This window comes from Raphanus sativus, chromosome 9 (assembly GCF_000801105.2).
Source record: "Raphanus sativus cultivar WK10039 chromosome 9, ASM80110v3, whole genome shotgun sequence".
In the NCBI taxonomy this organism is placed as follows: Eukaryota; Viridiplantae; Streptophyta; class Magnoliopsida; order Brassicales; family Brassicaceae; genus Raphanus; species Raphanus sativus.
The window spans coordinates 32,971,093-32,986,826 of NC_079519.1; the positions used below are offsets into that span (position 1 = coordinate 32,971,093).

The window sequence follows — 15,734 nt, forward strand, 5'->3', positions numbered from 1 at the left end:
GTCTGAAAGTAAGTATGGTCTTTAGTTATTGGTGTATATATAACATACATACGTGTCTGTTTTGAGATGTGTGAAGCTGTGTTCTTTGTGTATTCTTAGCTGCGAGCCGAATATGACCGGACCGAAGATGACTGGACCGATTATCACCAAATAAATAACAAGTATACCGAAATATCAAATCTCAGGCAAAAAGAAAAACATCTCAACGATCTCAACGCAAAGATATTAAAATTTCATGGTTCGAACTCGTGAACTTGTTGAAGAGCTCGGTAGATTGTAACGTTGGATCTTGTAGACGTTGTAATTTCGTCATCATGAGACAGGAGAGTCGATGTCGGAATCATAGATCTCGTGAAGAAACTGTTCTTCTCTTCAACGAACGAGTTGTGTCTCTTCCTTACGTTACGGACATGACGTGGCGGTGGATAAACCGGAGTGTCGCAGCTGGCTCTGTGTTTAACCCAACCCGGTTTTGATTTCTCGTTTGAGTTCTTCACAATTAAAAAATGGATCTTTATCATTAAAAGTGAGAAACTTGGTGTAACTTCAAAAAAGTTCAAACAAAACCAAACTTACGCGGAGGAGAGAAGATGAGATTGGTACGGGACATTTAACCGGGTGATCTTCTTCTTCCGGTTCAACCGGATGCTCAACCGGACAAAATTCTACGTCGAGTTGGTTGTTCTCTTCATCGTATTCCATCAAAATTGTCTCCTTCACACTAGCTTCTTTTCCCTAACGAAGTCCAAGAAAACAAGAGAAACATAAGAGCAAATGGGTTTCTTTTGCAATTTTCGAAAATAACGTGTAAAATTTCGTAAAATGAATGGAGTCAGAGGGTTGGCGTCGAAATTATAAACTAAAGAAAGATTTGGTTAGGGGAGAGGAAAAACTCACTGAGGGGTCGAAGTCCATGAGCTTGATGAAGATGAAGAAGATGAGAGATGGATGTGAGTGTTTGTGTGTTTAAAAGGTTAAAAAAAAAAAGAGAAAGTGCAGAGGTAAAAGTATATATAAATAAAAGTTGTTCTAGCATGAAAAGAAGTGATTTTTAACCCCACAGTGAAAAAAGATGTGAGGCAGAAAAAGATTCTTAACCTCCCACTATTTTTTTTCTTTGCCTTTTTAGGTCCATTTTCACATAATTCGAATGGTGTATGGGTAACAAAACTTTTTGTAGATCTCTTTTAATAGTAGCAATTATATTGGTGCCAACTCCAAAATGTATAAAGTAAACTGTCAAATCTTTAAACATCAGCATGAAACTAATTATTTATAAAATCTTGCTAGGGGACACTGAAAATATTTTTCAAACAACAATCACAATATTTATCAAGATAGTTAAATTAACATTTTATATATAAGATGTTATATATATATATATATATATATATTATATATATATATTATATATATACCATATAAAAAACTAATGTAGTTTTATGAATTTATTGAATTGTATCACTATTTTTTTCCAGGGTCTAAAAGGAAGATTAATAATTTGACCAAAAAAAAAAAGGAAGATTAATAGAACTACAATGTATTATATTCAAGTTCCTGCTTTAAACAAAAGGAGATGATATTTTTTTTTGAAAATCCGAACAATCTTTCACTTTGTTTCATGTCTTACTTTTCATTTCTTTCCTTTCTTCCTTTTCTTATATGGTTTTGAAGAAGTTTGGTGATGTAGAGAAAGCTATCGCTCGTATTCCGTTAAAATTACAAATCAGATAAATTGCAAAAAAGAGTAATAGCTAAAGCCGGTAGTTACGGGGAAAGCATGAGGTCGACCACTTTACTTTACTCAACAAGCCGTTTTCTCTATGGACATAGAAAAGCAATCTTACTATAAATACACAACCCCAGTGTATAAAAATTAATAACGATATATATATATATATACGGTAAAAGGTTAGCGGTATCGTAATTAATACATACATCAGAATTTGAATGCATCTATATTTTGTTGTTCAAAAAAAAAAAAAAAAAAAGAATGCATCTATATATACGTCATGGTTGTTTAAGAGTGGGCTCTGTTCTACAACACTTACGCCGTCAAAAGTATTATCAACCATTGGGTTTGGACTGAATACTACATAAGTTGACAAGCCTCCATTCAATCAAACATAGACAGAAACACATATCTAAGCTTTCGACTGAATAGTTATTTCCTTTTTAAAATATATTATGAACAAAATCTTGAAACTCGGATATTTATAAAAGGAAGATAGACATCATCAGACTTTGTTACTATAAGATAGACCAGTTCACAACTGGTATCAGGGCATGCGATGTGCCAATCATTATAAACTCACGAAAACATCGTACAGACAGCAGACTATCATTTGTGAATTTCACACTCACCATCTCATATGATTTAGAGCTCTCAGATTATGTTGGTTCAAGATCTATATAGGAATGAAATAGAAGATAGAGCAGAACATAGTGTCAGGGTGACATTCTGCATCTCGTGCGAAATCATTCTGAAATCTACAAGAATTAAAGTTCTTGAGGCTATGCCAAGATCTCAAGCGCACTTTCTCTCTCTCTCACATTCTTACAAAGTCACAAACTTTCTTGTTCTCACTAATGTCCCCTTATATACTATTAACTAGCCAAACCATCCATGAGGTAGATGTAGAGGCAGGCATATAACTCATATAACATTATTTAACTTCAGGTCAAAATTAAAATTCAGACATTTCAGTTTCATTTTATTACAGGTACAACTCATAACAGTCAACCGATTGTCCTGTTAGACTCTGTTTCAAAGAACTCGTAATTATAATAGAAAGAAAGCAACAAAGAGAAATTGTCATGAGAAAACAAAATGCTAATTTTGAACTTTTCAGGAAACGATAAAAATTACGAGAAAATAAAGATGTGGAGACACGCCACCGGAGCTATAAAGGACAGTCTCAGTCTAATCACCGGCGGGTGATAATTTTACTGCGGCGATTATCAAAGCGACGAACCACAACGATCTCCCTAGGCCTAGGCCTCGGATAGTTTGGGTCAGAGTAGTTTGGCAATTCGGATAGATCGCTGAATTGAACACGAAAAAATTTGGTTCAGTTATTTCGGTTTTAAAACATATAATTGAAACTAATGGAAATTTTTGGTTTCGATTATGATTTGGTTATTGTTCAGTTAAATTCGTGTAAATTTGGTTAGTTTGATTTTGAAGTTTTGGTTAATTGGTTAATTTTGGTATATCGAATGAATTATAAAATTAATAATTTTAAAAAGACTTGTCACAACTTACAAGACAAATCCATGTTGAAAGGAGAACAGACAAAGACAAACATCGCTACGTTTACATCCTTTGTCCCCAAGCTGTATTCTATTTTGCCTATGTGGTTAGTTTCGTGTATGGAGGTTGATACTATCTTGTGAACTATTTGAGTTGGTTAATGAAGAGTAGTTGTTGAGTGAAAAAAAAAAAAAGACAAAGACAAACATCGCATGCTTTTTTTTAACAACAACATCATGCATCTAGAATATATTTTTCTGTAGAAGTGATACTTTTGAGTTCGTATCCATTTCTATTCGATTATTAATCAAGCCCGAACAATTTATCACATAGAGGCCCAAACATCACCTGAATCATAATTTTAGTTGAAAAGTACAATGGATAGATATTTATGGCCCGTAACCATAAATCTTTCAGTCCAATAAATAATCATTAAAAAAAATCATATTTTAACAAAGATTTATTGTTGTTTACTGTAATATATTCGTATCTTAATTAGATCTTAAATTTAACCAGTATAGATTACCATATTGGTACTATATATTTTTGTATTGTTGGCATCTTTTTAGAAATAATGGGTGTATCCAGACTTGTGGATGAATGCATGAAACCAAAATATCCGAAAAATGAGTAATGATGAATCGGGAATGATCTTTCCTCCAGATAAATAATTAAACTGTTTTGATATAATTTATGTATATAAATGAAGATAAAAAAAAAAAGATACAAAGAATCAAATGAGGAGTTGGGGGAAGAGATGATGGCATTTCTTTGCTTTGTAAATTAGGAGCATGTGACTTGATCCCTCTTTCCAACTCAAATCTCAAATTCACATTAAATAACAACAAAATATTCCATTTGTAGGTTTCTAGCGCTACAATATTAACGACTCTCTTTATCATCTCTCTTATTCAGTTCTAAATTCCAATTTTAAGTTCCAGGAAAACTAGACTAATTGTATGTCAATGAATACAGTTACCAAGTTAGTTAGTGTGCACTACAATGTCCTAGGAAAAAAACAATGGTTGGAGTTAAGCAAGTGATCAAGTGAGATTTATCTCATCGTAGGAAATGATTACAAACACTATCTCATATCTTTTCTTTATGCAAAGGCTGTCACCGCGTATATAAGATCACATTATTTTTGTTTGTTGGTTTAAATTTCCCTTTCGGTTCATTAGGAAACGAATTTTAGACAACTGAAAAAACATAACGTACTAACGAAGCATCGTTCAAAAGAGTCAGCCGAATTATAATACCACAATAATGGATTAAGATTATATGAATTAAGATTAATCGATCAAACTAAGGAATATATTACACTCAAAACAGTGTTACAAAAAAAGTACTATCAAAACAGAAAAACATGTTTACGTAATCTGTCATTTGTATTGTCTTTGAGTTTAAAACAAAACCTATTTACTAGTATAACATATGTACGTAAGAATTAGTTTCAAAAAAAATATGTACGTAAGAATTGTATCTAATGATTTTGTGTTATTTTTATAGGTCATTATCTGTTTTTTGGGTCAAAAGGTCATTATCTGTTTAATTTTTCAACGTGTACGTAAAACTTGTTGAATGCAAAAATTGTACTCCTTTTTCTTAATAAAAGTCACTTTGACATTTTTTACACAGATTAAGAAAATGATAAAAATAAATGTAAGTTGTTATTAATTATACTTTTATGACCAATAATACTTGAGATAAATAAAATTATTTATAAAATCAATGCACTTTGCAATTAATTTTCATCTAGAAGTAAATATAATTTACATTGAAATTGTAAAATGACACTTTTTATATAACAAAAAAATGATAGAATAACATTTATTTTGAAACGGAAGGAATAATAGTTAGTAATCGAAAACTTAATTTAGATTATAAAAGCAAAATAGACAGTTTTCATAAGAGCTTTTTTTTTTCTTTTTTGAAACTCAGTTTTCATAAGAATTTCATCACTAAAAACAAAATTAAGGAAAAAGTATTAAGAAACTTTTATCAACTAATCTATGTACAACTCGATTAGGTTTCGTTGTAAAATACTCAGAGCCGTGCCTAGTGTGTTTGTAAAAAGACATTTGCCACAGGCCCCTAAATATATAAGTTTTTAGGACCCCATAAATTACCAAAATGTAGTATGTAGTATAAGTGGTTTAGAGTTAAAGTTTTCCAATTCCCAATGATGTTGAACAAGTTAGAATCTCCTATGTGTATGTTTGTAAATTTGTTGAACAAAAGCTTATATAGAAAACAAAATGTTTCGATGATAAAAAAAAAAAGTTTCAGTACGTAAATTGTGGTGTTGTTTGCTGTATTGTTTTTGTTCATTGGAATCATCAACCATTCTTTTACACATTGTTTTTTCTTTCTCTTTTGTTAGCTTATGGATGTGTTTAACTGTTTATTAATGTTTTATATGATTATAAACTATATTAATAATATATTATATTTTATTAATCTACACTAAAAAGTCCCCGATTTTAGACTCTACCTTAGGTTTCTACATGTCTTCGCACGGCACTGAACAGAATGTGCCAAGATTGTTAAGTTTGAACAAAGCTAGGTAGAAAAGTTTAGATTTGGGTTATTTTGTTCAATCGTGTTTGTGGTTGTAATCAAAACTCATTCCTATCTTTCAAATGGTTTAATATAATATAACATGGATAACTTCGCATACCTCTCCGACAGCAATTATCTCATGTGATGTGATCGTTGCTGCATGTTTTTTTCTCTTTGTAGAAAAGTTTGGATTTGGGTTATTTTGTTCAATCGTGTTTGTGTTTGTAATCGGAACTCATTCCCATCTTTCAAATGGTTTGATATAATATAACATGGATAACTTGGCATACCTCTCCGATAACAATTATCTCATGTGATGTGACCGTTGCCGCATGTTTGTCATCCGTTTGGCATCTCTTTTTCTTTGTTTATTGATTTGTTAGGGGCGACTAAAACCCTTTTTCAAGAAAAAAAGAAAAGAAACTACTCCTAGAGTTTATCTTGTTTCATACCAATAATATTATTACCATAACAAAAAAAATATAAACAACTAAATATTGAAAATCTTGTCTCAATAGGTTGAAACATTTGAATAATGTGGTATAGGAATTACATTCCTTTCCTTGCTGAATAAATGCACGTAAGTCGTAGTTTATGAATTGTATACATGGCTATCTCACACGGTTTGTATGCCATGCACAAAAAATGATTAGACATATTTTTTTTAATATTTTTTGTTAATATAAAAAGTAACATACTTAAACATATATATTATATGTAGAGTAGTTTTTATTCGAGAAAGGTTTATTATATGTAGAATAATTAAATTTAACTGAAACTTTTATGAATTATATAAATTAATAAAAATTACCAGTTTGCTGTTTCATATTACAACAAAATAAAAAAGGAAAATATTCTGAAAATTAAAATTAAAGTAATATATATATTATATTTTTAAGGATATTAATCTAAAACATATCTTTAAGTTTTTAGTCTAAAATAATATTGAATAAATTGTAGCACAAACCAAATATTAAAATGATTAAAAAGTCAAAATTCCAAACTAAAAATGTAAGAATTTGAATAACAAAAATTGTGAACCTAAGCATTATTCTAAATTTTTACCACTTAGGTTGAATCAAAATTTGTGAAATGTAAAACTTCAAATTTTATCTTTAGAATTTAAAATTCAGAAAAACAATTGAACAAATTCCACCAAATCTAAAATGAGCAATTTTTGGAGGAAAATATTCCTCAACAGTTTTTTCATTAGAATCAGAAGATCCAATGGGATGTATTTAGTTTTTGTTCTCTTCAGATTTGACTCATATTTATTATTTATTCTACTAGTTCTGTCATATATATCATAATGTTTTGATTTTGTTTATTTTCTAAAATATCTGGTGCTATTTTTAAAAGTGTAAATTTGGACTGGTAAGTTTTAAGAACTTAGAAGTATGTTATTCTAAAGTATTTAATTTTCTATATCTTTAAAATAACATGCAAGTAAGGCAATAATCATCATCAAGAGTATATTTTTGCAGTATTCAAAATATTAAATATGCCACTAGTCTTTCCTAGAGACAAATTATCATAACCAAAAGACACACTTTTATTTATACTTCAAAATATATAACTTGGAATTGCATATAATATAGATTAAGAACATTTCATTGTATGAAATATATTAAAAAACTAAAACATTAGTTTTAACAAATAAATTGTGATATATATAATAATAAAAGTTTCCTTGTGGAATTTATTACTACAAGCTACATGATAAATGTATGTCATAGTCAAAATATTTATTCACCATATTCTACTTCGTGCACCAGCAGTTTTTATTATCTCCAATGGTCACCGGGTTGGGCTTCATTTGACAATCTTTTTTGCCAGGATTCCAACAGTAGTTAAGAAATCCACCCTTAGGAGGTGTAATAGCAGAAGAAGACTTACTTCCCCCGTGGGCTGGGATGTGTTTGGGTGGTTCGAGTCGAAGGACTGCCGAGTCGACTTTTAGAAAGAAAACAGTGGTTAAAACCAAAAGTGCTAAGAGACAACTCGTTATAATTCCTCTCCATCCGCTATTCATTATGTTGTCTTCCAAAAATAATTACAAAATAATTTTATTACTAATTTTTTTTTGTTTTTTTTCTTATCCTACAACTATGTTTATATAAGAAACTAAATTTACTATTACTCTGAAGAAGTTTTTTCTTTGGTCTAGTCTTGAGGCTAAGTTAATGCTGGTACCTTTCCCCCCAAAATAATCGTTAAACGTTTTCTAAATTAAGAAATGAATGGGTAATTGAATCGTTAAAATATTTATTTAGCTATGCAATTCTAATAATATAAAAATTGTTATGTTTTTTTGTGTATATGTAATATGTATCATCATATATATGATCTGATCACAGTGATCACTAAATACAATAGATTTTTAGGCATTCTTGATCTGTTTTCTCTTATGGAGTACTATTTCAATTTTTAAAACTGTATCATTTATATGAACATAAGAATAACATACGTTATCTTTTTATATTCTCAAAGGTAAGCCGTTAGAGCGTGATCAATGGTGTGCTCTCACACAAGTTCTCTTGATAAAAATAAATACAATTAAAAATTAAGAAAGAAAATGTAGAAATACTTTTCACCAAGAGCATATGTGAGAACAAACCATTGCTGATGTTCTTATCCGCTGTGACACTTGACATGCTTCACTTCATCTCTCGATCAAATTCGCCTCTTTTGCTTTATTTTATGCTCCAATTGCTACAGATCCAATAAGTAACTACATCGATCATTATCATCCAAATATTAATTTATGCTCCAATTGCTCCAGATCCAATAAGTAACCAAGAGTGCTAAGGACAAATGTATATGCATCTAAATAAATTTTAAGTGCTCCCAAATGATAAAAAAGAGAATCAAAATGATGGATAAAAAAAATGCAAAATCATAAAACATCAGAAATGCTGACGATTCACTAGTGACTTCTCCTATTACTGTCTCTATATCGATACAGTCGAATACAATATTTGAGTGGCTCAGACCAGAGATATGTTCGGTTCAGGAGAACTTGTTAATTAGCTTGAGTTTGTTTCGCCCCTTGTTTCTAGTTCCAAATGAAATTGAAGAAGTGAAACGACACTGTATATACATTGGATGACTTTCGTAGAGTAGTTAATTTGTAAAGAGGGTTAACTTTAAATTGTATATCAGCTGCATATCATAGTTGCATATATATTAATATATATACAAACAGTATCCATTTGTGTTTTATTCAATCACATTGTTTGAAACAGAAGATATTTCAAAGAGAAATCTCCGAGTATATGCCAATAGGTAGAGGTAGATCATCCAGTTCTTGCATATTTGATCGTGGCCCTGACACCAGAAATCAACAGATTCAGTCAAGTTTGCGTGTATTATATGTTACTACTGCGTTGTTCTTAAAGTAACTAATTGTGAATTACCTTCAACAACACTTGGTCTCCTTTTGTGACGGTAAAGGAATAAGATAAGAAGTGCAGTTATTATAAGAAGAGCAAGAGAAGCAACCACTACAGCTATAACAACATTCTTTATGCGATCTCCATCTTTTCCTTGTTTATTCACACATGATGTCCCGGTTGTGCAAATGAGAAGTGGGTTGCCTTCAACACTTTGCAATATGAGAACATTAATAAAACTTGAGAATAAATCTATTTTTGACAAGAAAATGTTGACTAGAAAAGTGTTTCTTACTTCAGCTTCATTCTTTTTTTCTGGGCAAGTGTTTGAGGAACCGAGCCACTTAGGTTATTACTACTTAAGTTTCTGTCGGAGTAATTAAGCGTAAAAACATTAGCACAATACGTCATGTTCAAGAAAAATGTTTTTCGTTTCTTATTCTAGATCAATTGTTCAAAAGAAAGCTAAGTAAAGGAAGGGTGTAAAAATTTTACATGACCAAGAGTGATGACATGTCGGCCAGAAACTCAGGTACACCGCCGCTCAAACTGTTGTTTGACAAATCCCTACCATTAATTAACGAAAGAAAATTAAGTCACACAAGGATTCATGACTAATGTATATATGTGTGCGTATGCATGGGCAATTGGTGTCTCGTGGAGATAGATGCTTACAGATGTTGTAAATGCGCAAGGTTTCTAATGGCTTCAGCGATAACCCCCGTTAGACCACTTGAAGATAAGTCCCTAATTAAAGACATAAATATGGTGACATAAATACTTCGATATATAGTAATATATAAGAGGTAAATGGAAGATAATATATAGTAATAATAGTAATATATAAATGTGATATATATATATATATATATATATATATGAAGAAAATCGGAGGTAAATGATGTATATAGGTCTTACAAAGTAATAATTGTTGGTCGCGTAGAATTATCCGAGTGGTCGCACTTCAGACCTTCCCACAAAAACTGTCTGGGGGTACACGGGTCTCCTTGCCAATTCAGTTTATTCAGTTCATAGGTACCTTGAACATCCTTGATACCAGTAACTGCCATTAAATGAAAAGAATCTAATCAGCACAACTGCACAAGATATATGTATATACACTGTTACTACTCGTATGTGACGAGACAAGTTATAACACGTACCATCATCTTCATTTGTCTCCACAAGCGGAAAATCCATTACGGTGTATACCTCAATAGCGCTAAGCACTGGAGGAAGAGTTGACGTTGATGTTTTCGTGAGCTCCAATACACATTTCCCATCACACTGAGTTGGCAACCTGTCAAATATCGTTGTTGTAATTAATGGTCCGGGACTAATAGGGCTATGAAAATCGGCTCCAGCCAGGAACATTGTGAACTCCCTTGTTTCGTTTGCCCCTAGAGTCTGAAGCTCTGAAAAGTATACGTAAGGGTAACATTGAGTATTAGGAGGCTCTACGATCCATTCGACAGTCCAACTCGCATTAGCGTCTCGGGGCGTCGCCGCGGTCGCCATTACCGTTTCTGGCGGATTATAATCATTCTTAGTATCTACGTTGAGAGTCGTAGTTATTGGTATCAAGTGCTTCTGCTGGGATGGTGGATACCAATAACGATCGTAGACATCACTGGGGTACCTGCCAACATGCATCTTGTATATATCAGACCACCACAATAGTACATGATTCGGTAACAAAAAATAAAAATTGTAGAAAAACTTTTTATACTATTAAAGAGAGAAGAGATGATTGGGGAAAATGGTTCTTATTTACCGAATCATTCCACCATCTGGATTTCCAAGATACCACCGGAACAACATCTTGAGTGAACCACTTGGAGTAGTGTACGCATCTAGATTCAGTGGTCGTAGCTCTAAGACGTTTATGAACGGCGTGCCTGATCCTGTGTTAACCAGACATATTTGTAAAGACGACTGAGATGCGGTATGGTGGATGACCTCCATAGTAGTACTATTAGCTTCTACCATTGTCCACAGATTTGGACCAAGATAGAGATCGAAGCTGGGGACAGTGTTACGCCCGTCATAGTTTCCATATAGGAACGTGGCCCTGATCAAATACTTTGTTTCCCGCTCGGTGTTAATTTTATAACAATTTCGTTCAGGTTTTGGGAAGCTTCTGACGGTCCAATAGGGCCTTGGATACATGGTCTCAAATATTTTATCGATTCTACCAGATTCCCTACTTTCCACTAAATCTGCGTCTGTGGTATATGTCAACCTAGTCATGAGTTCTGTGTAAGGAGATTCGTAGCCCGACAGACCGCAATCCACGTTGATGAAACCTAGTGATATACAGAATAGGAAAAAGAAAACAATAAGGAGAACAAGATTTCGCTTTCATGTCTTTGTTAAAACCTTAGATAAGTCAATAAAAAAAAGAAAATGGATACACACCGTTTGGATTTTGGGAGTCGACAAGAACAATTATCATGAACATTTGCCACGCCATCAAACAATATTTCTTCATTTAACTTTCCTGTATCTGTTCAAATGAAAAAGAGAATTTTTAGGAGATATTTTGCCATTGCAAATAGAAACTATATAATATAAACCAACTCCACAGATTATATTTTTCAAAATCAAACCCTAATTAATTAGTATGAATGCCTTATTAAGCAGTGCATATGACTCTAGTCGCCTAAGTATATGACATGTTTTAAACACTGATTTTAAATTCGTAAGCAATGCATATGAATCTTGGAGTCTCCTACGTAAATGACAGACGCGCATGTTTTTAAGCAATGCACATGACTCTAATTTTCCAAGTAATTGACATGCATGCTTTTTAAAGCAGTGCATGTGACTACTATAAGCATGGAAGATAAGTAGAGGAGGAAAAAACACTCACGAACTTAAATGTTGTCCTTGCTTCTTTTTTGGTCATCCAACTCCCTTTTTTATGTTTAGAATTATTTTTTATAGAATTGGACCTTGCTAAGTTTTGACTGCATTTTTTTTAAAGCTCCAAATTTATAAAAACTAAAGCCAGCTTTAATATTCCCTAGACTTATACAAAACGTTTTTAATACCCTAGGTGAATGACAATAGTACATGTTCTAAAAATCGCATAAAAAACCTTCAAACTGTCACTTACTAGCACTTTAAATCTTGAAGTTTTTTCACTAACACTTTTAACCTTTAAAGTGATAGTTATATCACAAAAAATCTCTAAATTAGAAAAATGACTTGTAGAACTGGTAAAAAACGATGTGTCAGTTTTCTTTTAAAAATAATTATTTAAATAGTAAAAAAGGAAAATTAAATAAACATTCAGAATACTTTAAAATAACAAAAAGTATTAATAAAATTATATACACAAAGAGATTTTTTTTTCATAAAGTTCGGAAAATAATAAAATATTTATAAAATTAAATAAACAATTAAAGAAAAACTAAAAATAAATAAATAAGACTAAACTAAAATATAGAAAACTAAATAAAATCATAAACTAAAAAAATTGAAAATTCAGAAATTGAATTTTTTTTTTTGTCATTTTCATTGATGATGTCGGAAGCTATCATTAAGATATTCCAAAAACCATTATTTTTAATGGTTATGTAAAAAAACATCATTGTCATAAGTAATATATTTGAAATTATTATTGTAAAAAATTATATGATATATTTTTCAAAAATCTTCTAATTTAAAATAAAAATATTTTTAATTTTAGAGTTTTTTAATTTAGTAATTTTTATTTAGTTTCTCTGTAGTTTAGTTTAATTTTGTTTATTTTATAAAATTTTAATATATTTTATTTTTATTTAGTTTTATTAAATATTTAATTTTATGAAATTTTATAAAAATCAAATATTTATTTAATTTTATGATTTATTTAGTTTCTCTATAGTTTAATTTAATTTATTGTTTATTTATTAATTAGAGAATTATTTTTTGGAAAAAACCTGTAACATGATTTGTTTAACTGTATAACCGGTCAACATTTTAAGTTGGAGATTTTTTATGATACAAATATCAATTTGAAGGTTAAAAGTGTTAGTGAAAAAACTTCGAAGTTTAAAGTGCTAGTAAGTGACACTTTGAAAGTTTTTATGCGATTTTCCCGATCTTAATATCATGGTCCAATAGTAGTGACTAATGACAGACTCCTTCATTCACCCAGACTCCGAGTTCGAACTCTACTGGAGAAAACTATACTGTATAATTTCTTTAGATATGAAGTTTTGCTTTCGGTCCATTTCAAAAGTCTGATGCGTAACCCGAAGATTAGTCTGAGTTTATTTAGGCCTGAAATTTATTCATGAATTATAAAAAAAGACTTAATTAATGTCACAAACTTTGTTTCTATATTTTACCTGTGATTTTCTCAATTGTTATTGTTTTAGTTAATTTGTAAATTAATCATAGAAAATAACAACTTCGCTCTCTATTTAAGTAAATGAACTCAATTGGTGAGAAAAAGAGGTGAATTCTATTATAATATCTTCAAAAATATATTTTAATGAAATATTGTAGTTTCTCTGCGGAAGATTTACCCTAAATATATTTATTTATATATAACTTCATTCATATCAATTTATTTATACAAACTTCTATATCATATCAAAGTTTATGATCTATATTTAAAGTTCTTTGAAACTCAGTAACTCTTTTTTTTTTTTGAAAAGAGAACTCAGTAACTTCTTTCTACATAATAACACAGGCCACCGCCACTATGATTTTTTCTTTTGACTAATCTGGATTCCGCATTTATGAAAGATTAAGACTAATTTTAAAAGGAGTTGCAGTCTACAAATGATTTTTTTTTTTTGATGTTCAGATAGATCGTAAGAACACCATTAGTGGTGATCTCTCATAGAATTTTTTACAAAAAATATTAATAAAATAAAATATAATAAAGTAGGAGAGAGATTAGAGAGAAAATGAGAAATGGGTGAAGAGGAAGAAACGTTGCACTTGCGCACATAGAAAGAGATCAGCTTTTCAGATGTCATTTTTGATTATAGAGAGGGATTATGGCCCTCGTAGAAATGGTCAAAACTACTCACGTGTTTACAGTCTATGTATCGGTCCTCTGTCTCTGACGGTATCATTAACATTCTCCAATGACTACCAAAATTTGAATCCGGATCTGTAATGAAATTGAAGCTTCTTCAAGACCATTAGACCGTCCTCGCTTGGTTCAAATGTCATTTTTCTATTGCTGTAACTATGTTTTAGTTATTAAACTTCAAGCAGATAAATATATTATGCTAAATATTAATATAAATGCATAGAGAACTGTGATAGAAATACTTCAGTAATGCTGATGTTCTAAAATTAGTTGTTATCTCCGTGAAGGGACGGAGGTAGTAAGGTGGTAGTGGAATCAGTTGATCCCATATAATTTTTTTAAATCATATGTTTTTCCTTATATAAATTGTTTGTGACCTCGCCAAGAAAAAAATTATCTTATATATTAAAATAGAAGTAACAACCTCAATTCATATATGATATTTTAAGTTGGACCATCTTTAAAAAATTACTTATATTTTTTTTATATTTTCTTAACAACATCCTAACAAGATATTTAATTATTTTTTATTCCATCAAAATATTATTAGATATGGATAATTTCGAAAATATATTTATTCCATCAATATATAATTATAGTTGCATATAACCATTTATAGTCTACTAAATAATAATAACATTTAATTATTCTACACTCTAATACCTGCATATGATCTAATTAATAACAATAATTAAATTTTATAATGCAAATAAAATAATCTTAGAATTTCACCATGCAAATAATAAAATAAAATCAAATATTAAAATCCTAACACTATTGTATTTTCATAATAAGTGTTATTTATTGTTAATTATGTTATACCTATACATGTATCAATATTTATATAGATGTTGTGTTAACAAACATGTATTGATAAATATAAAATAATTTTAATATATATATATATACTGTAGTGATGAATTTTTCATGCGTTATTTTTTAATTTGGACTATTCTTTTAAAATTTTATTAATTTTTACAAGAATTAATTATAATAGTATAATATTTATCTTTTTAATCGAATACAAATAAATATTTTTTAAGAAATTTCTTTTAAAAAAAATATTTTAAAAACAAATTTTATATCCAAAAGTAATTGATTTTAATTTAGTTATCTTAAAACTATTTTTAGAAATTAAGATTTTATTTTAGTTTTGATTTATATTAAAAAATAAAAAATTATATAAAGTATTATAATTATATATTCACTGATAACTTAGTGTATTTCTAAAATATGATATTTACTAGAAACATATTTTGAAGTACAATGTATTATAATTTTTCTTTAAAAGAAATTCTTTACAGTATCTCAAACATATATTTAACTATATAGATCCAATTTACTTTGCTTTCAAATAATTTAAAATTTAAAATAAAAAATTATGTAAAGTAATATTGTTACCTAATGAAGTTTCCAAAATAATTTTTGTTACAAAATAAAAACTTTATAGTAAAAATATATAAGCCACATAAACATAGCTATTATAGAACTA

General features: G+C 29.9%; 2 protein-coding genes across 2 annotated transcripts; both read right to left on the reverse strand.

The window, feature by feature from the left end:
• Positions 1 to 111: 111 nt before the first annotated feature.
• LOC108826250 (uncharacterized) lies at positions 112 to 991 on the reverse strand. Its single transcript, XM_018599639.2, has 3 exons — positions 898 to 991; positions 577 to 735; positions 112 to 491 (listed from the first exon to the last, which is right to left on the reverse strand). The coding sequence occupies exons 1-3, from the start codon at positions 913 to 915 to the stop codon at positions 234 to 236; spliced, it is 435 nt and encodes a 144-aa protein (XP_018455141.1). The 5' UTR covers positions 916 to 991; the 3' UTR covers positions 112 to 233.
• An 8,048-nt stretch (positions 992 to 9,039) lies between these two features.
• On the reverse strand, positions 9,040 to 11,709 carry LOC108826710 (probable LRR receptor-like serine/threonine-protein kinase At1g51820). The gene is made up of 9 exons (XM_018600087.2): positions 11,626 to 11,709; positions 10,982 to 11,513; positions 10,371 to 10,846; positions 10,126 to 10,270; positions 9,883 to 9,954; positions 9,703 to 9,774; positions 9,503 to 9,574; positions 9,232 to 9,419; positions 9,040 to 9,142 (listed from the first exon to the last, which is right to left on the reverse strand). Exons 1-9 carry the CDS (start codon positions 11,696 to 11,698, stop codon positions 9,069 to 9,071), a joined length of 1,704 nt encoding a protein of 567 aa, XP_018455589.1. The 5' UTR covers positions 11,699 to 11,709; the 3' UTR covers positions 9,040 to 9,068.
• Between the last annotated feature and the right edge of the window lie 4,025 nt (positions 11,710 to 15,734).

Bases quoted from the DNA above. Each gene is read 5' to 3' on its own strand.
- LOC108826250 (XM_018599639.2), bottom strand. The intron at 492-576 runs GTAAGTTTGGTT...TTAATTGTGAAG, and splicing joins TCTCATCTTCTCTCCTCCGC to AACTCAAACGAGAAATCAAA.
- LOC108826710 (XM_018600087.2), bottom strand. From the start codon at position 11,698: ATGAAGAAATATTGTTTGATGGCGTGGCAAATGTTCATGATAATTGTT. The intron at 11,514-11,625 runs GTGTGTATCCAT...GTATATCACTAG, and splicing joins CGACTCCCAAAATCCAAACG to GTTTCATCAACGTGGATTGC. The intron at 9,575-9,702 runs GTAAAATTTTTA...TTACTCCGACAG, and splicing joins ATGTCATCACTCTTGGTCAT to AAACTTAAGTAGTAATAACC.